The sequence below is a fragment of the Salmo salar genome, chromosome 23 (genome assembly GCF_965601325.2).
Source record: "Salmo salar chromosome 23, fSalSal1, whole genome shotgun sequence".
NCBI lineage: Eukaryota > Metazoa > Chordata > Actinopteri > Salmoniformes > Salmonidae > Salmo > Salmo salar.
In genome coordinates, this window is record NC_138313.1 from 33,643,139 (window position 1) to 33,664,778 (window position 21,640).

Below are 21,640 nucleotides of genomic sequence, written 5' to 3' on the forward strand. Positions count from 1 at the left end.
ACAAAAAACACAAAAATAAACCCCAAAACAAAAATAATCCCAAACTAAAGGGAGGGAAGGGAGGGTGGCCACCGTCACCGACGGCTCCCGTGCTACACCCCCCCTCCCCAATCCTCCAACTACGGAGGTGGCTCAGGCTCCGGCCTTAGTCCCCAACCTAACCACCCCCGCTGAAGGCTCAGGGCTAAGGCGCGTCGCTGGAGACCTCGGGCTGAAGCGCGACTCTGGGAGCTCCGGACTGGAGGGCGACTCTGGCTGCGCCGGACTGGAGGGCGACTCTGGCTGCGCCGGACTGGAGGGCGACTCTGGCTGCGCCGGACTGGAGGGCGACTCTGGCTGCGCCGGACTGGAGGGCGACTCTGGCTGCGCTGGTTCCGGACTGTGGGCCGTCTCTGCAGGCTCCGGACTGTAGGACATCGCCGGAAGCTCTGGACGAGGAACTGTCGTCGGAAGCTCTAGACGGGGAACTGTCGTCGGAAGCTCTAGACGGGGAACTGTCCTCGGAAGCTCTAGACGGGGAACTGTCGTCGGAAGCTCTAGACTGGGAACTGTCGTCGGAAGCTCTAGACTGGGAACTGTCGTCGGAAGCTCTGGACGGGGACTGCACACTGAAGGCCTGATGCGAGGGGCTGGCTTTGGAGGCGCCAGACTATTTACACACACCACAGGGCTAGTGCGAGGAGCAGGAGCAGGACGTACTGGACTGGGCTGACACACTGGAGGCCTGGTGCGTGGGGCTGGTACTGGAGGTACCAGACTGGAGACATGCACCTCAAGGCTAGTGCGAGGAGCAGGAACAGGACATACTGGACTGGGCCGACGCACTGGAGGCCTGGTGCGTGGTGCTGGCTTTGGAGGTGCCAGACTAGGGACACGCACCTCAAGGCTAGTGCGAGGAGCAGGAACTGGATACACTGGGCCATGAATAAGCACTGGAGGTCTGGAGCGCACAGCCTGCACAACCCGTCCTGGCTGGGTTGTAACAGTAGCCCTGCACGGGCGGATTGCTGGCACAGGGCGAACTGGGCTGTGCAGAGTACTGATGGCTGCCGTGCCTAGAGCAGGCGCAGGGTAGCCTGGGCCTAGGAGGCGCACTGGTGGCCAGATGTGCTACGCAGGCATACTCCTACCTGGCTGGATGCCCACTGTAGCACAGCACTTACGAGGGGCTGGGATGTAGCACACCGGGCTATGAGTGCGCATGGGCGAGATCGTGCGCACTTCCGCTTAGACCGGCGCTCTCACCGCCAAACGCTCCCCATAATAAGCATGGTAAGTTGGCTCAGGTCTACTGCCTGACCTAGCCAATCTTCCCGTGTGCCCCCCCCCAATAAAATGTCTTGGGGCTGCCTCTCAGGCTTCCTTGCCAGCCGTGTTCCCGCATAGCGTTCCCGGTCCTCTCCATGGTCCTTCTCCAGCTAATATCTCCTCCCATGTCCAGGATTTGAGATATCTCTCCTGTTGCTCCTTCCTCCGCTGCTTGGTCCTTTTTTGGTGGGTAGTTCTGTAGCGTTCGTCGTATTGAGTTGACCAAAACGCAGCGGGAATGTGTATACTCATCTTCTTTTATTTAGAAGGAAACGTGAACACTTAACAAAATAATAAACAATAGACGAAGACAGTCCTGTATGGCAACACGCTAATACACAGAACAACTACCCACAAAAACCAATGAAAAAACACCCCTATTAAATAGGACCTTCAATTAGAGGCAACGAGGAACAGCTGCCTCCAATTGAAGGTCAACCCAATAAACTAAACATAGAAATAGAATAAATAGACACAGACATAGAAATATACTAACATAGAACATTGCCCAAAAAAAACCGAAACACACTAAACAAACACCCCCTGCCACGCCCTGACCAAACTACAATAACAAACAACCCCTTTTACTGGTCAGGACGTGACAGAATATCCACACACACACACATACAACACCAATCTCTCTGATACTAATTGTGGTTCTGTAAAGAAAAGGGGAAAACTTAGCACAGTATGGGAAAATACAGTTTGCCTATTTGCATGTCAACAAACTAAACAGGCTAAGTGAACCCAAACACATGCTAGATGCACAAATAAACAATAGAGCAATGTAGAAATATCTACACATAGTTAAACATAATAAGCATGAGTGATCTACAACCAAAAATAGCCTAGCACCAAAGAGAAATGCTAACAAGCGCTAAATCACTAATAAGCATGCTAAATAGTAATGCCTTCCGGAGGACAATACTAATGTAAACTGGAGCACGCCAGCTAGCTAGCAAGTTTAACATCAATGGTACATATTTTCAAGACACTATTACACGCTCCAGGACTTTGGGACTTACATTTATCTGCACACGCAATAAAACATCAGAAAATAAAAGAATTTATTTCTAAGGAGGTAGAGTAAGCAGGATGGAAAACCCGGTTAGTCATCAGAATGGAAACTACTGACTGACTGAGGCCTTGCCTGGTCGGGTCCTACGCTAAGTCCCGTAAAAAAAAAGAGTAAAATAATGATGATTGGCATGACCTTATTTCAATAACAAAACCAAAAGAAAGTTGGGGTCTTGGATGAGCCGTTTTTACTTCTGGTATAGAGATCCTGGATGGCAGGGAGCTCGGCCCCAGTATGCACTACCTACCCTCTGTAGCACCTTGCGGTCGGATGCCAAGCAGTTGCCATACAAAGCGGTGATGGCAGTCAAGATGCTCTCAATGGTTCAGTTGTAGAACTTTTTGAGAATCTGAGGATGTTGTCATGCCCTAGACCCACAAAAATGTGCATACCGCCACAACAGATCCACGGACGACGCAATCGCCATTGCACTGCACACCGCCCTATCCCACCTGGACAAGAAGAATACCTATGTGAGAATGCTGTTAATCAACTACACCTCAGCTTTAACACCATAGGGATCTCCAAGCTCATCACTAAGCTCAGGGCCTTGGGTCTAAACTTCTCCCTGTGCAACTGGATCCTAGATTTCCTGTCGGGGCGACCCCAGGTGGTGAGGGTAGGCAACAACACCGCCGCCTTGCAGATCCTCAACACGGGGGATCCCTAGGGGTATGTGCTCAGCCCCCTCCTGTACTTCCTGTTCAACCTTGACTGAGTGGCCACGCACGACTGCAACTTAATGATCAAGTTCGCTGACGATTCAAAACAGTGGTAGGCCTAATTACCAACAAAGACGAGACAGCCTACAAGGCGGAGGTTAGAGCGCTGGCGGAGTGATGCCAGGAAAATAATCTTGGGCTCAACGTCAACAAATCGATGGATCTTATCGTGGACTACAGGAGACAAAAGAGGGCGCATGCCCCCATCCACATCAACAGGGCCGCAGTGGATGGGATCAAAAGGTTCAAGTTCCTTCGACGTTCACATCATTGTGGTGTGAACAGCGCCTCTACAAGCTCAGACGGCTGAAGAAATTTGGCATGGCCCCTAAGATCCTCACAAACTTCTACAGACGCATCATTGAGAGCATTCTGTCGGTTGCATCACTGCCTGGTATGTCAACTGCTCCGCCTTCAACTGCGTGGCTCTCCAGAGGGTGGTGTGGACAGCCCAATCGCATCACTAGGCCATGCTGCCTGATGCACACTATATCACACAAAACGCACACACAAGCTATCTCACACACACACACACCTCATGCTCACTAACACATTTAGTTACACACTCACACACTTTTACAGCCAACACTGCTGTCCCATGTTGTTCCATGTTATAGAAACATTGAACCACTCACTTCCCGTTTCACACAAATGCTGTATCACCTTCATAGCTTATTCTAATACAATATATAGTTTATCTTGTAAATTCCCCGGTGTACATATGTATAGATTGCATTTTGACACTGCTAGAGTGCTATTTGAGTTGTTAATTGGATTCGTACCGCCATTCTTGATGTCTTGCCTTTTTTATTTTGTAGTATTGTTTGACATTTGACTGCATTGTTATGAGCTAGTAACAAGCATTTCGCTGCACCGCTATAACACCTGCTAAACAGTGTACGCGACCAGTAAACTTTGATTTAATTCGATTTTTTATTACCAGTCAGGTTTAATCTGAGAACGATTCTGTCTTTGCGCGGATAATGTCTTTCATTTCTATCATCGAAGGGGGAGGGGAATGAAAGAGGAGAAGGTAGAAGGGATTTAACACAGACTGAAAGAGAGAAACCGAGATAGTATGCGAGATGGACAAAAACGAGTAAGTACCCAAAAAGGAAGATGAATACCGAGCTATATTTCTGCTTTTCCTGTCTGTGACATAAAATATGTTATGTTAGCAAAGAATTGTTGCACAATATATTTTTTTCATCGAGGGGTTTAGGTTCTCGTGTGGGAGGCGTTTCGGTGGTCTCGAGTGTCTGCAAACCATAACTGTAGGCAGTGTTATGGGATTCCAAATGTAGTTACACACTGTTCTTTCTTATTGGTGTTGCAGTGTTTAACTTTTCTGAAAAGCAATGCATTTATTCAAAATAGGACGAGTAATTCGTTATTATTAGTTAGTACCAGTTATTCTCCTTCAAATTCAGTCATAGGTAGGCCTATATAATTCGTGAGATATCTAATAGATCATTGTTTTATACCTAATATTTGCAGACAACTCCTATAATTAATATCGGTCTAGCTAGCCCAATCAAAACTCTATTAAATTATTGTATTGCCTAGGCCTACTTTGTCCAATGACTGAATAAAAAGTGAGCATTGTGGTGATGAAAACGACTCCCACTGCATTCTCGAATTTCACCTATAGCCAGTGACATGAATCTTTGCCTAAATTATCTCCATTGTTGACGTTGTGAAATCATATTATGGTCATCTGTAGATATTTTTGGGCTATATAATGCACAACTTTTGGAGCTAAATTGTGTGACATGCGGTAGCCTAGCGCGCGCGACAAATCAATGATTTATGTTATCGGATCAGGATGCAATAATGTGTAGCCTACATGTATTGCGGATGTAGCCCTCATTGGCAGACAGGTAGTGATGTGGCTGAGGTTACGGCGGATGGATATTCTTTCAGTACGACAAAGAGATACGATAAATCGGGAGAGCGAGAACCATGAATAGTGTGTGAGCCGAGATGTATGTCACATAGTAGGCCTAATGGACTTATTTGTATAAAACACGAAATTTAACCCCAAATATAATAACGTTAGGATCAATCACTGAACACTTCAACGGAATTAAACTCTGGGAGAACATGGAGAAGAAACGGTGGGATTGCTCGGCTCTCCCCAAGGGCTGGCAAATTGAAGAAGTGACCAGAAAGTCGGGTTTGTCTGCGGGGAAAAGCGATGTCTATTATTATAGGTACTGAGCGGGCAGTATTTCAAGACGGCTAGGGCTGAATGGGTTTACTTGAGGGAGAGGGGGGTGACCAGGAGACAGAAAATCGGGGAGGGTGTAGCCGATATTAGGCTACTCTTATAAATTGTTGGATATGGAGCTTGTAAACAAATGTTTATCCTATGTAGGCCTAACAGCCTGTCAATCAGCTAGGGAGCAGGCCTAATGCAACAATTTTAGGCTATTGAATGATCGCATTCCAAATAACCTTGCCTGAATCGAGGTCCATGCTATAACCTATATATAGCCTAGTCTTATCCTTTTATATGACCGGAGCAACAATCAAGAAACCACAAGCTATTCTTTTTTTAGCCGAGGTAAGGAAGAAGAAGAAGAGGAGGAGGAGCAGAGGCGAGAAAGGGGGGAGGCGGGTCGGTTGTATAGTTTGTGGTAGGCTACCATATACCGAATTTTCATTCTGTGGTGTGATGCACGCACGATACTCGCAATTGTTGTCTACATTTTTTACATGAATTATCAGCAAGCACGAACGTTTCCATACTTTGGTAATCATTCAAAGTTTTCCATTTGTAGAAAATCATCGTGCATCAAACTAAACTGCATTAATATGCCTACTTATTTGAAATAGAAATGCTGCCACAGTATCTGGCCGTTAAGGCGTCAGCATACTTCAGTTCAGCTGGCGCTAGCTGAACCGAACGAGTGTGCTCGCATACTCACTTAAAATACCTTCGCTTGAAAAACGAGAAGTACTGTTTGTCCATTTTGATACGCTGTAGCCACTATACGTTTCAAAATATTTATAATTAAACTAAGGTAACCCAAGAAATCTGCCATTAATTTGGACGTTTTGACGATCTTAGTTGTTACATTTTAGGCTTACATTTAACTAAAATATATTTGCTGCAGTACTTTTCAATGAAAAACTGCGTGAAAACGAGTGGTCTCTTTTTCGATGACAACGAAGACTTTATTGATGAATCCCTACTGTTGACCAATCACTGACGAAGGGGCGTAGACTTCAGCTCCGTTTTTCGGCTTCCCTCCAGAAAAAGATGTAAAGTAACCAAACAGCCGGAAAAAATCCTCAGTAAAGTCAAAAACGTCACAAAATATCGTCATAATATATGCATGAACTCTACCGAATTGTTTCGGCGGAGAATCATGCAGACACCTTTAGAGATGTTGATGACTATGACATCGCTTCTCTAATTACCCGTTTACATCGTGACGTGTTTCATTACGCCATATGTCCTCTTCACGGAGTCTTGCCCTGCTACTGAACAGACAAGTTTATCAAATTAAAGTGATAATGCCGAAAAACCTGTGTTTTGGAGGATATATTGGTATGATGTTCATCTTGGCCGGGTGCCAATATAATATCAGCACCGGCTTTTGTGGCATTATCATTTGTGTGCAAGAGGGTTACCAACATATTCAAATAATATACATATTTTCATTAAAACCTTTTTATTTTGATGAATTTATTCATACTATTTCATAATTCCACGAGATCTAGTCCCAAAACAAATGTAGGGTTGCTACCACAACCCGGCTGGTTATTAGTTGTACAGGTTCAGTTGCCAGAGACTCATTAAGTCTTTCTGTTCTAAATCTATGGACATTGCCCAGTCGTTTGTTCTAAATATTCTGTTGCAATGATGGCTGGCTAGCTAGCCAACTTAAGTTTGTTACTCACCAAACATGGAGTTTCACTGAGAAACTATCTCTGTTTACTCCCGTTATGGCTGCTATGTACTTTCAAAAAAGGTCTGCCCCATAGAAATGGATACTCTTTGCTATAATAACCAGTTATATTACTAATTTACCAAGGCCTTTTTCCACTGATTTAAGATTCAGATTAAATTGGGCCTGCCTTTCTGCCCACTTTGTCTAGGACCAGTGAACATTAACTCTGAAACAATGTTTCCAATTGAACTTTAGGAAATGTTGCAAAATGTATTGCACTTGACCACCCTGTTACATTGTATCCCAATAGTTGATCCCTACTACTCCTTATTGAACATATAAGTTAGATCAGTTAAGCCATCTTAAACTCTAAGGTCTATAATTTTAATGACGAATTGGTTATACATTTGTGAATATGCTGCAATACATGAACTTATTTTACTGCTTAAATAGTGCATTACAATTAGCTACACGCATTAAATCAGTCATAAAAATATGTATTGTTAAATAAATTAATGAAATGTTAATGGAAAGACTTATTGTTCATACTCTGATTCCATACCATTATACATGAATAATCTGCTATCTGAATAGTTCATCCATCTGTAGTCTCCTTTGCGGTGTTGGCTCTTGCATGGTTGTTTTACATTTTCTCATGTCTACAGTTTGTTTGCAGCATAAAATGTGTTTGTTGCAGATTGTTTGTTGCTTTCCTGATCTATCTTGCTACTTTTCTCCTCTTGCTATCCCCTGGTCAGTTGTCCATATCCTCACACTGTGGTTTGTTGTCCTTTACCTCTCCTAGTCCAACTGGGAAGAAGTTTCGGAGCAAGCCTCAGCTGGCTCGTTACCTTGGCAACCAGATGGACCTCAGCTCCTTCGATTTCCGCACGGGGAAGATGCTCATGAGTAAACTGAACAAGAACAGGCAGAGACTGCGTTATGACAACAACAATCAGACCAAGGTGAGAGGGTTGTCTCCTGAAATTAATATTTCTATACACGTCGGACACACTCTTCTAAATGACATCACACTTATTTACTGTCAAACCAGCAGTTAGAAATTAGAATGCTGAAAACCGTGTTTCAAGGCTTTCCCCAGGTGCAAAGGATAACTGACATATATCTAGCATGATCTAGCATTATCTAGCATTATCTAGTATTTGAGGAACATCTCTGTGGCTACATAGTGTTGGTTGTCACTGTCAGCTGTTTCTTTGTGCGTGTCTTCCAGGGCAAGCCAGACCTGAACACATCACTTCCCGTCAGACAGACTGCTTCCATCTTTAAGCAGCCTGTCACCAAGGTTACCAACCACCCCAGCAACAAAGTCAAGACCGATCCACAGAAAGCCGTGGACCAGCCAAAACAGGTAAACACAGCCATTAGCCTGTATGGTGAAACTGCAGTTACATTGGGCTATATGCTTTTCTTCCTGAAGGTTATTTTGACTAATGAGATACCAAATCTAAATTAATGTGCATTTGTTTTGTCCACAGCTTTTCTGGGAGAAGAAGCTTGGTGGTCTCAATGCGTTTGACATCGCAGAGGAGCTAGTGAAGACAATGGACCTGCCTAAAGGTCTGCAAGGTAAGAGAAAGGGCCATGTACACTGAGAGTACAAAACATCAGGAAGTGACCATGTGAATCTACATGAAGGCTATAATCCTTTAGGATTATTATAATCCTTTAGGACTACATGAAGGCTATAATCCCTAAGGCTATAAGCCTCGTTAGTGTTATGTACATTTAATCCTTTAGGATTATTATAATCCTTTAGGACTACATGAAGGCTATAATCCCTAAGGCTATAAGCCTCGTTAGTGTTATGTACATTTATGGTGTTACTTTTTTATTTTATTTAGTAAATATTTTCTTAACCAACAATGCATTTCACGTTAAACTCTACACCTGTTGTATTCGGCGCATGTGACAAATACAATTTGATTTGATTTACATCCACTTCAAACAGTGTAATTGAAGGGGAGGAGACAGGATAAAGAAGGGATTTTAATCCTTGAGGCCATTGAGACATGGATTGTGTATGTGTGCCATTCAGAGTGTATTCAGAGTGTGAATGGGCAAGACAAAATATTTAAGTGTGTTTCAATGGGGTATGGTAGTAGGTGCCAGGCTCACCGGTTTAAGTTTGTCAAGAACTGCAACCCTGCCGGATTTTTCACACTCAGCAGTTTCCCATGTGTGTCAAGAATGTTCCAGCACCCAACGGACATCCAGCCAATTTGTCACAACTGTGGGAAGCATTGGAGTCAACGTGGGCTAGTATCATGTGTGGAACGCTTTCGACACTTGCTCTGACCAATTGAGACAGTTCTGAGGAACAAAGGGAAGAGGTGTTCCTAATCTTTTGTACACAGTGTATAATCCCCATTTCCCATTAGATTTTTGAATGTCTTCTCACTGCTGTGATTGTGAACACCTGTCTGTCCTACAGGAGTTGGACCTGGATGTACAGACAAGACTCTACTGTCAGCGATAGCCAGCGCCCTGCACACTAGTGCAGCCCCCATCACAGGTCAGCTGTCTGCAGCCGTGGAAAAGAACCCAGGGGTGTGGCTCAACACGACCCAGCCCCTCTGCAAGGCCTTCATAGTCACTGACGAGGACATCAGGTACATACAGGAGAGGACATGAGCTCCAGAGTCATATTAGTGCTATGAATAATTTAATCTGTGTAATTAAGAGCTGATTTTGTTTCCCCATGCTATTTAGCTAAATTTCAGTCCATATTTCTAACAGTTGTATTTGTATGTTATCATCATGGTGAGTGTAGGAAGCAGGAAGAGCTGGTGTACAGTGTGAGGAAGAAGCTGGAGGAGGCTCTAATGGCGGACATGTTGGCTCATGTGCAGGAAGCAGCCAGCGAGGGCGACTCACTCAATGAAGGCAATGATGACATGGAGACTGTATAGCAGAGGTAGGCTACCGTTCAGAGGGACTGTATAGCAGAGGTAGGCTACCTTCCGTTCAGAGAGACTGTATAGCAGAGGTAGGCTACCGTTCAGAGGGACTGTATAGCAGAGGTAGGCTACCTACCGTTCAGAGAGACTGTACAGCAGAGGTAGGCTACCGTTCAGAGGGACTGTATAGCAGAGGTAGGCTACCTACCGTTCAGAGAGACTGTATAGCAGAGGTAGGCTACCTACCGTTCAGAGAGACTGTATAGCAGAGGTAGGCTACCTACCGTTCAGAGAGACTGTATAGCAGAGGTAGGCTACCTACCGTTCAGAGGGACTGTATAGCAGAGGTAGGCTACCGTTCAGAGGGACTGTATAGCAGAGGTAGGCTACCGTTCAGAGGGACTGTATAGCAGAGGTAGGCTACCTACCGTTCAGAGGGACTGTATAGCAGAGGTAGGCTACCTACCGTTCAGAGGGACTGTATAGCAGAGGTAGGCTACCTACCGTTCAGAGGGACTGTATAGCAGAGGTAGGCTACCTACCGTTCAGAGGGACTGTATAGCAGAGGTAGGCTACCGTTCAGAGGGACTGTATAGCAGAGGTAGGCTACCTACCGTTCAGAGGGACTGTATAGCAGAGGTAGGCTACCTACCGTTCAGAGGGACTGTATAGCAGAGGTAGGCTACCTACCGTTCAGAGAGACTGTATAGCAGAGGTAGGCTACCTACCGTTCAGAGAGACTGTATAGCAGAGGTAGGCTACCTACCGTTCAGAGGGACTGTATAGCAGAGGTAGGCTACCTACCGTTCAGAGGGACTGTATAGCAGAGGTAGGCTACCTACCGTTCAGAGAGACTGTATAGCAGAGGTAGGCTACCTTCCGTTCAGAGAGACTGTATAGCAGAGGTAGGCTACCTTCCGTTCAGAGAGACTGTATAGCAGAGGTAGGCTACCTACCGTTCAGAGGGACTGTATAGCAGAGGTAGGCTACCTACCGTTCAGAGGGACTGTATAGCAGAGGTAGGCTACCTACTGTTCAGAGAGACTGTATAGCAGAGGTAGGCTACCTACCGTTCAGAGAGACTGTATAGCAGAGGTAGGCTACCTACTGTTCAGAGAGACTGTATAGCAGAGGTAGGCTACCTACCGTTCAGAGGGACTGTATAGCAGAGGTAGGCTACCTACTGTTCAGAGAGACTGTATAGCAGAGGTAGGCTACCTACCGTTCAGAGGGACTGTATAGCAGAGGTAGGCTACCTACTGTTCAGAGAGACTGTATAGCAGAGGTAGGCTACCTACTGTTCAGAGGGACTGTATAGCAGAGGTAGGCTACCTACCGTTCAGAGGGACTGTATAGCAGAGGTAGGCTACCTACCGTTCAGAGAGACTGTATAGCAGAGGTAGGCTACCTACCGTTCAGAGGGACTGTATAGCAGAGGTAGGCTACCTACAGTTCAGAGAGACTGTATAGCAGAGGTAGGCTACCTACTGTTCAGAGAGACTGTATAGCAGAGGTAGGCTACCTACCGTTCAGAGGGACTGTATAGCAGAGGTAGGCTACCTACCGTTCAGAGGGACTGTATAGCAGAGGTAGGCTACCTACCGTTCAGAGGGACTGTATAGCAGAGGTAGGCTACCTACCGTTCAGAGGGACTGTATAGCAGAGGTGGGCTACCTACCGTTCAGAGGGACTGTATAGCAGAGGTAGGCTACCTACCGTTCAGAGGGACTGTATAGCAGAGGTAGGCTACCTACCGTTCAGAGGGACTGTATAGCAGAGGTAGGCTACCTACCGTTCAGAGGGACTGTATAGCAGAGGTAGGCTACCTACCGTTCAGAGAGACTGTATAGTAGAGGTAGGCTACCTTCCGTTCAGAGGGACTGTATAGCAGAGGTAGGCTACCTACCGTTCAGAGGGACTGTATAGCAGAGGTAGGCTACCTACCGTTCAGAGAGACTGTATAGCAGAGGTAGGCTACCTACCGTTCAGAGAGACTGTATAGCAGAGGTAGGCCACAGTGTCAGTGTTGTTGAAAGATGAGAGAGACCTTGCAGACTGTCGAAAAATAGGAATAAATCCAAAACTGATGATGGCTTGATGCCGAAACATTTGTCCTCTGTTTTTCACCTTTAATTTATGCATTTTTCTGCACAATGAACTTTTAGGCATCATGATGTAGAAAATATAATATCTATATTTTTGCATTTTTTGGGATGTAATCCTTTTTCTTATTTTTTACCTTTTTATTTTGACAGGGAGTCAATGCTGAGACCAAGGTCTCTTTCCAGATGATCTATGTTTAGCACAACAATACACATGAAAATACAATCAAAATCCTCTTTTTGGAGAGTGTCGGGGTCTCCATCGCTTCCAGTATTCGCATTTTGAGAACGGACACTATTTGGTTTAAAGGACCGTTAAAGTGCGCAGACGGCCAGCCTCCTGTTGTTGAAAGTGTATTCGCTGCTGCTACAGCTTATTATCTATCCTGTTCCCTAGTCACTTTACCCCTACCTATATGTACATATCTACTGCCATTACCTCGTACCCCTGCACATCCACTCGGTACTCGAACCCCGTGTATGTAGCCAAGTTACCGTAACTCATTGTGTATTTATTCCTCATGTTATTATTTTTCTACTTTTATCTCTGCATTGTTGGGAAGTAAACATTTCACTGTAGGTCTACACCTGTACACAATTGTATTTTATTTGTAAAATGAGAGGGTTGTTCAGGCTTCTACAGCATTTATGGGCTCTCCCCAGTTTCTCTACAGATGTCAGTATTTTCAATTCAGAGCTGCAAATCATGCCACCCAAGGGATATGATATGACACATTTATAATTTGATTTACAATCTGTATTTGTTTAGCTATTTCAACAAACGTCTGTCTTCATCCTCTCTTCCAGGGAGATGGGGTGTTATAGAGTAGTCTGGATGGGTTTTTCAACTCCTTGTCAAATGACAATGAAACCAGGAACCCTGTACCAATCCAACCAAAAGAACTTCCCACTTTCTGCCCATCCCCTTCCACGTGCTACCCCTCTGAAGCTTTGCCTACCTACTGTCCACCTCACCCCTGTTTAGCCTCTTCTGACTCCAGCCCTATGAACGTACTTGGACTCAGGAATTCTGAATCAAATTGATTATTAGCTAAATTAGCTTTCTTTTGAAAAAGACAGCATCAAATAAAATGTTGGCAGGGCAGAGTGAAAGAGATCGGTTTCATACAGTATGATGAATTCAGTGTTCAATGATGTAGCCTTTTTTTTTTTGTAAGACATTTTATGGATTTGCTGAATGTGAGTTATATATTGTGACGATCATGTCATTGTCAACCCACCCCAAAACATGTTTTAAATGAATTGGGACATTTAGAATTAGAAGTGAATTCAGTTTTTCCCCATGGGTTTTTCTTTCTGGGTTTCTAATGCACTCCATGGACAATATTTTAAAGGTACTTTGGCTTATTTTATAGGGCTATGTGAGAGAGGCTTTGGTGAGAGGGAACAAGATACTTGCCTAAATGTTGATAATGCAGCAGGTAGCCTAGGGGTTAAGGGCGTTGGGCCAGTAACCGAAAGGTCACTGGTTCAAATCCCTGAGTCGATGAAAAAATCTTTCCATGTGCCCTTGAGCAAGGCACTTAACCCTAGTTGCTCTGGATAAGAGTGTCTGCTAAATGACTGACATGTAAATGATGCACTCTAAATTCTAATGCTTGTGTTAGTCACAGGAGAGAGTATTAGTGATAAATCATTGGATCGTGTTCTCAAGAAAATATCCTTATTGTTGTAATGTAGTCCATATAAACCCCTTACCCAGTACTTATGAGTCAGGCCATACTGTACTGAGTTATAATGGGTACAACAGTTATGAGTCAGGCCATACTGTACTGAGTTATAATGGGTACAACAGTTATGAGTCAGGCCATACTGTACTGAGTTATAATGGGTACAACAGTTATGAGTCAGGCCATACTGTACTGAGTTATAATGGGTACAACAGTTATGAGTCAGGCCATACTGTACTGAGTTATAATGGGTACAACAGTTATGAGTCAGGCCATACTGTACTGAGTTATAATGGGTACAACAGTTATGAGTCAGGCCATCCTGTACTGAGTTATAATGGGTACAACAGTTATGTAGAAGTTACATGGACCCTCTGCTACATGTAGATTTTATTACTTTTAACACTCCCTGTATAGGTGCTCACTGAAGTTGTTGGTTTAACGTTGGTGTTTTTAGCCAATGCACATTTTTCCCATGGCCATGACTTCAGTCAACATATTTTAAAAATGTTTCCAATAATGTGTCAATGCCACCACAACACATGCTGCCTCCTTGTTATCTTGTTCACTGGGTGCCAGACAGTAAGCTAAGAATATTTTGTTTGAATAAAGGTGAAGATTCTCAGTGTTGAGAAAATGAATTCAGCTTTGAACATTTACCTACATTTCTCAAAGTTTGATGTATGTATGAAATGTCAATCTCAAAAGATCTCTATCCCACATCAGCAGGCTGCCTACTGAATTGGATTGTGTTACTGAATAAAATGTATCTGTATTTCAACAGTAGTACAGTTTCTTTGTCAGTTTTTGGTTTAATGTCTATATATATTGATGACATACTTGATATTCCAATGTCTTGTGTATCATTTGAATACTATAGGTGTTCCAACAGTGCTGACAGAAGGCCTCCACAGCTCAGGGTTAACTGCTGCTCTGAATAATGGCTGTCTCGCCGTTGTTGGCTGTCTCGTCGGTATGTGTGCCATTCAGAGTGTGAACGGGCAACACAAAATATTTATGAGCCTTTGAACGGGGTATGGTAGTAGGTGCCAGGAGTACCGGTTTGTGTCAAGAACTGCAACGCTGCTGGGTTTTTCACGCTCAACAGTTTCTCTGTGTGTATCAAGAATGGTCCACCACCCAATGGACACCAGCCAACGCGACACAACTGTGGGAAACATTGGAATCAACATGGGCCAGCATGAGTTCATGCCCCGACGAATTGAGGCTTTTCTGAGGGAAGGTGTCCTTGATATTTGTGTATAAAAGGTCATAGAGAAAAATATGTTGTATTATGTTGTATTCCTTCAGGACCTTTCATTCTACCAATAACACTGTAATTTTCACCAACCGTTCATTCCAGGTATTGTGTTAGTGGCTCTCAACCCGTATGATCAGCTGCCCATCTATGGAGCGGGCAGGACATGGCTGACATGGAGCCTCACATCTTCTCTGTGGCAGAAGAGGCCTACTGCACCATGACTAGGTCAGGGGTTAAAGGTCAAGAGCCAGGGGTCACCCTCCTTGGCCTCCATTTTATATGCCCTTTGTTACCTCAGAACTGCCGTTTTGCCTGCTTTTTGGGGGTTTGGGCGAGGGTTGCTGTTTGTAAAGATCTACAGGTAAAATGTGAGTGACTTATGCATGTTCTTGGGTCTGAAAACAAGAGAGCCTTTGATCGAGTCTCTTCACCCTGTGTGACAAATGGTTCTGGAAATAGGAATGGTTATTGAGTGTGTAGTTGTCTCTGTGTGCAGGGAGGATAAGAACCAGTCCATTATAATCAGTGGGGAGTCTGGAGCAGGGAAAACGGTCTCTAAGTTCACCATGCGTTACTTTGCCATGGTGGGCGGAGCAGCCCAGTGTGGAGGAGAGAGTACTGGCCTCCAACCCCATCATGGAGGTACATATGGGTGAATGTGTGGATGAATTCTGCTTTCCTGCAATCAAATGACCTTAAATGCCCTCATGGGTGGAATATTATTAATATTTTTCATAATTAATAGAAAATGTAAACACCAAAAATCTGGTGTTTCTATGTGAAGCCGTTTTGTTATATTTCAGTCTTATGTGATGTATATACTGTAAAGTGTAACATTGGGATGCAAACTCAAAATTGAAGACATTTCAACTATATCTGACATGGTACAGGTGTCTTCTTCTTTTAAGCCCATAACCATGTGTGTGAGGTGTATACTTTTGTTTCAAAGTAGATTTATTTAAGACTACCAAAATACCCCCTGCATGACCCTGATTTAGCCCACTGCAGTAAAAGTTTAACCTGTAAAGCTGTTCAAGGTTTTATTTTTTGAAGAGTGTAATTTTGGAAAAAGCAAATGAAAAATCTGTACTGTATTGTGTCAGTATTCAGTTGTAAAGGTAATAACTAAAATGATGTAATCTACTGTAATTATGATGATCTCCTTTACTCTTTAGTCTTTTGGGAATTCTAAGACTACCTACAACGACAGCAGTAGCTGGTTTGTGAAGTACATTGAGATCGGCTTTGGATGGAAGGGAGATATCATTGGGGCCAACGTGAGGATGTACCTGCTGGAGAAGTCTCGAGTCGTCTTCCAGGCGTCACAGGAGAGGAACTACAACATCTCCTACCAGCTGTGTGCCTCCGGAGACCTGCCAGAGATGAGAGTCCTCAAACTGGGTGAGACTGCATAGAATTCATTAACCTATTACAACAATAACAGGGAAGACATGAACATCAATGGTTCTAGCAGTGTTTTTCAGAAAGGGTTCATTATGTAAGTGTTTTGATGTGTATCTCTGTAAGTGGTGCTGATTCCATGCAGATCTTAGGCACTGATGATGTAGTAGATCTGCAGCACACTCGCAATGCATTCACTATACTTGGTTTACAGCATCTATATTACACAATACACATATCTATGCTAACATGTTTACTCTGCATATAGTCCTATCCAGTATGATCATGCTGCTATGTGTGCTGCTACAGGTAGGCCTCCTGACCAGCAGATGGAGCTCTTCAGGATTCTGGCAGCTGTTCTGCACCTGGGCAATGTCAACATCCAGGCCAATGGGAGAGGTGGTGATCGAAGTTACATTGTATTTTTTAAATTTTTTCCACATTATTTCCCTGAAACTCACAAAATTCTCTCAAATATCCCATAATCAGTGGGAGGAGCGTTCCCTGGCTGTGTTCTCCAAGCTGCTGGGGTTGGCCCACTGGCTGTGCCAACGCAGGCTGGCAGTAGGGGGAGACATGCTGGTCAAGCCCATGCCCGGTCAGCAGGCCCTGGAGGCCCGGGATGCCCTGGCCAAGCATGTGTACGGTCAGGTGTTCACCTGGACTCAACACAGCCCTCCTTGCCCAGAGGGATCAGGCCTAGTCATTTATTGGGGTGCTGGACATCAATAGCTGAGTAGTAAGGACAGGGAGTAACACTTGACATTAGGTTGGCCTTATACCTGTGTAGTGACACTGTACTTACTGTAGTAACAACATGGTGTTAACATATTCCCCTCTTTGTCCATTTCTCTGGCAGGTTTGAGAACTTTGAAAGGAACAGTTTTGTACAGTTCTGTATAAATTATGGCAATGAGAAACTGCAGCAGCAATTCAACAGGGTGAGTCACCAAGTGTTGTGTGTGCACCTGCAAGCATGCGCATAACTATTAATGTCTGTCTGTTTCTATGAACTCGTTGTTTACATTTACATTTTAGTCATTTAGCAGACACTCTTATCCAGAGCATACATTTCATACAGTACTGGTCCCCCGTGGGAATTGAACCCACAACCCTGGCGTTGCAAACACCATGCTCTACCAACTGAGCCACACGGGACCAGTTGTCCTCATGTCCCCTCAGTAACCCTTGGTCTCCTCTCCTCTCCCTAGCACATGTTCCAGTTGGAGCAGGAGGAGTATGTCTGTGAGGAGCTGCCGTGGAGCAGGATACAGTTCAGTGACATCCAGCCACTCATCGCTCTCATCGAGGGACAGCTGGGCTTGCTGGATGAGGAGTGCAGGGTCAGTCAGTTACAGTCCTGGTTTCAATCGAGACCACATTGTGTTGTGTCTGCTTTGTGTTAATGTGTCCAAACCAGCTTGAAATACAATAAATAATGTACTCAGGATATGATACTGAATCATCACTGTTTGCACTGGCAAGCCAAGAATGCTTTGTGGTGGATTTGAAAAATATACTGCTGTCTTAAGTCCAAAAAGCAAGTCCTGCCAGAAAAAGTATTGCTCTATTAAAAGTCCATCTTCAAAGTATTTATATAAAAAGCAAAAGATTTCTCAAATGTATGTTGATCCAGAAAAACCTTACCCCCATGGTGTCTGTTTCCTTGATCAGATGTCTAAAGGTTCTGAGGAGAGCTGGGCTAGGAAGCTGTATGATCAGCATCAGAGTAATGACCCAAGTCCACACTTCTGCAAACCTCGCATGTCCAACACTGATTTCATCATCCTGCACTTCGCTGGACTACAGGAAAAGGAGGACCGAGCATGCCCCCATTCTCATCGACGGGGCTGTAGTGGAGCAGGTTTAGAGCTTCAAGTTCCTTGGTGTCCACATCACCAACAAACTATCATGGTCTAAACACACCAAGACAGTCGTGAAGAGGGCACGATAACGCCTATTGCCCCTCAGGAGACTGAAAAGATTTGGCATGCACCCTCAGACCCTCTTCAAAAAGCTCTACAGCTGCACTATTGAGAGCATCCTGACTGGTTGCATCACCGCCTGGTACGGCAAGTGCTTGTCCTCCAACCGCAAGGCACTACAGAGGGTAGTGCGTATGGCCCAGTACATCACTGGCTTCCTGCCATCCAGGACCTCTATACCAGGCAGTATCAAAGGAAGGCCCAAAAAATTGCCAAAGACTCCAGCCACCCTTCTTTTATTTATTTATTTATTTATTTTTTACTTCAGTTTATTTTAGTAAATACTTTTAACACTTTTTTAAAATTAAAACTGCATTGTTGTTTAAGGGCTTGTAAGTAAGCATTTCACTGTAACCTGTTGTATTCGGCACATGTGACAAATACGATTTGATTTGATTTGTACGGGCTATTTGACCAAGAAGGAGGGCTGCATCAGATGACCTGGCCTCCACAATCACCCGATGAGTTTGGGATGAGTTTATTTTTATTTATTTAACTAGGCAAGTCAGTTAAGAACAACTTCTTATTTACAATGACGGCCTACCCGTCCGGCCAAACCCGGACGAGGCTGGGCCAAGTGTGCGCAGCCCTATGGGACTCCCAATCACGGCTGGTTGTGAAATAGCCTGGATTTGAACCAGGGACTGTAGTGACACCTCTTGCACTGAGATGCAGTGCCTTAGACCACTGCGCCACTCGGGAGGCCGGAGTTTGACCGCAGAGTGAAGTAAAAGTAGCCAACAAGAGCTCAGCATATGTGGGAACTCCTGCAAGACTGTTGGCAAAGCATTCAAGGTGCAGCCGGTTTCTACAATGTAGAAAACAGTAAAAATAAATAAAAACTCTTGCATGAGTAGGTGTCCAAACTTTTGACTGGTACTGTTTATCCATGCTGTCTCTTTTCACTGAAACGCATTGTAAGGACTGCATGAACACTCTTAGAAAAAAAAGGTGCTGTCTAGAACCTCAAAAGGGTTCTACCTGGAACCAAAAAGGGTTCTCCTATGAGGACAGTCGAAGAACCCTTTTGAAAACCTTTTTTCTTAAGAATGTAGGGATGATCTACAGCTTTCCCCTTGTCAACACTCTTGGCTCATTGTTGCAACCTCCTTGTCCTACTGTAAGTATTTGAGTGCATCTCAAGAAGAGGTGTCCTCTTGTCATTTTGAGGGAGGCTTTACTGAGGAACCAGCTCTCAGCTGTCCACTTTTGTCAGTTTGTGGTGAAATCTCAGATCTCATCATAGAGTGAAATGAAGCACAGTGGACAAAGAGAGGAAGCCTTTTTAACCTACTGTAACCCTCTCTGTTAATCTTGTGTCTGTATTCTGTCTGTACATTGTCGATTGCTGGTAGCACCTATTCACTAAGTCAAATTCCGGGTTTCTGTAAATGGACTTGGCAAATGAAGTGATTGTGATTGTCTGTCTCTCTGTCAGTGTGAGTTGGTGGCTGAGCGCTTCCAGCAGGTGCCAGCAGGGGGCACTCTGTCCCTGTCAGGTGGGAAGTCCTCTCCACCCAACCGCAGTCTGTGCTCTGGCCCTGGAAAGATATTTCACAGGGATCACAAACGGTGGGCTTCCAGGTACTGTCTCCCCCTGCTGTGGCCAGGCAACAATACAGCCAGTATCTACACCTATTATTGAAATGTATCTTCATTTCCATTTTTTCAGTTGACAGAATGTATTTGTTTTCTTGCTGCCATATAATGTCTGTATTACTTCATCCATGGCTTGTCATCCTTGTTGTTCGGTGCACTCTGGGACAGGAGTGGGAGTTTCTGTGTTCCTTCATGTTTCTCTGTGTATTTAATATATGTTGAATATTGTACCTGTCCTGTACCTAAGTTGATGAAAAACACAGAAGGTCTCAAGAGTATTTGTACTCACTTTGTGAAACTCTGTCTCCCTCCTCACTCGAACATCTTGGTTCCAGGTGGACCTATGCAGAGTTCTTTATCCTGTACCAGGTGTTGCTGCGTAAGGGTGGGGTTCAGACCCAGTAACAGATTCAGGCGTCGTGCCAGCGGGCCCTGCTGGAGATCATCCCAGACCCGGAGCAGTACTGCTTTGTAAAGACCAGGGTGTTCTTCTGGACGGGGCAGGTAGCTCTGCTGGAGAGGCTGAGGGCGGAGAGGCTGAGGGCAGAGAGGCTGAGGGCTGTGGGGATAATCATCCAGAGCTGGGTCAGAGGCTGGCTGGGCCACAGGAGATACATCAAGACCCACTTGGGCAACCCTCACCATCCAGAGACACACCAGAGGAGCCCTGGCCAGGCAGTGAGAGCAGAATAACTGACTGTGTGGCACGATAACACATCAATGTTAATTTGACTGCGTACTAGTACTGCCATATAGTACAATGTGTCTCAGCAGTATGGGCACCTACATCTGTCCAGCAATTCAAACTACTGTAGTGCTCTGTGTGGTGTAGTCACTCTGCACTACACCAAGGCAGCGCTGGTCATCCAGAAGACGGATGTTCCTGATGATCCGTGAGGCCACCGTCATCATCCAGACCTTCACCGGTGGCACGCTTGCACGATGGTAATACAGACTGGTGAGGAAACACTGGCACGAAGGCCCCACAATCTATCTAGCAATAAATCAAATGTTTTTATTTACGGCTTAAGTATAAAATGCATTTCATATATTTAATACCAGGCCTAAACCTCCAGAGATAAGGCAGGAAAGGACCCAGGAATTTCTCCTTAGTAACATCTGATCCAGATTCTGATTCTGATTCTAGACTGTCCTTGTACTTTATCACAACTGTAATCCTTTAGTTCGCATCCAAAACCCTGGCAGGTTCTGTTTGCGATAATATAATGCGTCTCTTCTATCCTCCCCTTCCCCAGGTAGTGGCAGAGCAGGCTGCGGTGTTACTGCAGTCTGCAGTGCGTGGCTGGCTGGCCCGGCAGGCGTACAGGCGGGTAAGGGCAGACATGGTGCTGATGCAGTGCTGTGTGAGGCGGCGGGCAGCCAGGAGGGAGCTGGTGAAGCTGAAGGCAGAGAACCGCTCGGTGGAGAAGTTCAGAGAACTCAACAAGGGCATAGAGGTCAAAAGGACGCAGCTGCAGCTCAGGGCCGACCAGGAGGTGAGCTGCCAGGGTTATGTGTGGGTGGTGAGAAAGGTCATGGGATGGTGCATGGGTGGAGGTGTAGTGGGGGTGGAGAAGCCTGGGAAGGAGATGGTGAGGGGGCTTCAGAAGACAATGGATTGGGGTGGTTTTGGATAGGCATAGGAAACCAGGTGTTTGTAGTGGGCTGGTGAA

General features: G+C 44.9%; 1 protein-coding gene and 1 pseudogene across 6 annotated transcripts; both read left to right on the top strand.

The window, feature by feature from the left end:
* Positions 1-4,062: 4,062 nt before the first annotated feature.
* Positions 4,063-14,507, top strand: LOC106584436 (methyl-CpG-binding domain protein 3). Of its 5 annotated transcripts, none has more exons than XM_045706104.2 (8): positions 4,094-4,207; positions 5,670-5,747; positions 7,813-7,972; positions 8,242-8,379; positions 8,507-8,597; positions 9,463-9,640; positions 9,802-9,945; positions 12,184-14,507. In XM_045706104.2, the coding sequence occupies exons 1-7, from the start codon at positions 4,194-4,196 to the stop codon at positions 9,938-9,940; spliced, it is 798 nt and encodes a 265-aa protein (XP_045562060.1). In that variant the 5' UTR covers positions 4,094-4,193; the 3' UTR covers positions 9,941-9,945; positions 12,184-14,507. The 5 variants fall into 5 exon arrangements, with proteins under 5 accessions (XP_014025242.1, XP_045562060.1, XP_014025238.1 ...); XM_014169763.3 differs by lacking the exon at positions 4,094-4,207 and adding an exon at positions 5,012-5,321; XM_082968071.1 differs by lacking the exon at positions 4,094-4,207 and adding an exon at positions 5,012-5,321 and having other exon boundaries at positions 12,838-14,507.
* On the top strand, positions 13,969-20,905 carry LOC106584242 (unconventional myosin-Vb-like; annotated as a pseudogene). Its single transcript, XR_014382383.1, has 9 exons — positions 13,969-13,972; positions 15,085-15,207; positions 15,479-15,624; positions 16,158-16,383; positions 16,693-16,865; positions 16,906-17,029; positions 17,230-17,324; positions 17,595-17,726; positions 18,058-20,905. The product of XR_014382383.1 is annotated as an unconventional myosin-Vb-like (transcript).
* Positions 20,906-21,640: the final 735 nt, after the last annotated feature.

What these genes read in the sequence shown, in the direction of transcription:
- LOC106584436 (XM_014169763.3), top strand. Translation starts at nt 5,212, where the DNA reads ATGGAGAAGAAACGGTGGGATTGCTCGGCTCTCCCCAAGGGCTGGCAA. An exon ending in ACAACAACAATCAGACCAAG is followed by an intron (nt 7,973 to 8,241) that starts GTGAGAGGGTTG and finishes CGTGTCTTCCAG; the next exon opens with GGCAAGCCAGACCTGAACAC. An exon ending in CCTGCCTAAAGGTCTGCAAG is followed by an intron (nt 8,598 to 9,462) that starts GTAAGAGAAAGG and finishes TCTGTCCTACAG; the next exon opens with GAGTTGGACCTGGATGTACA.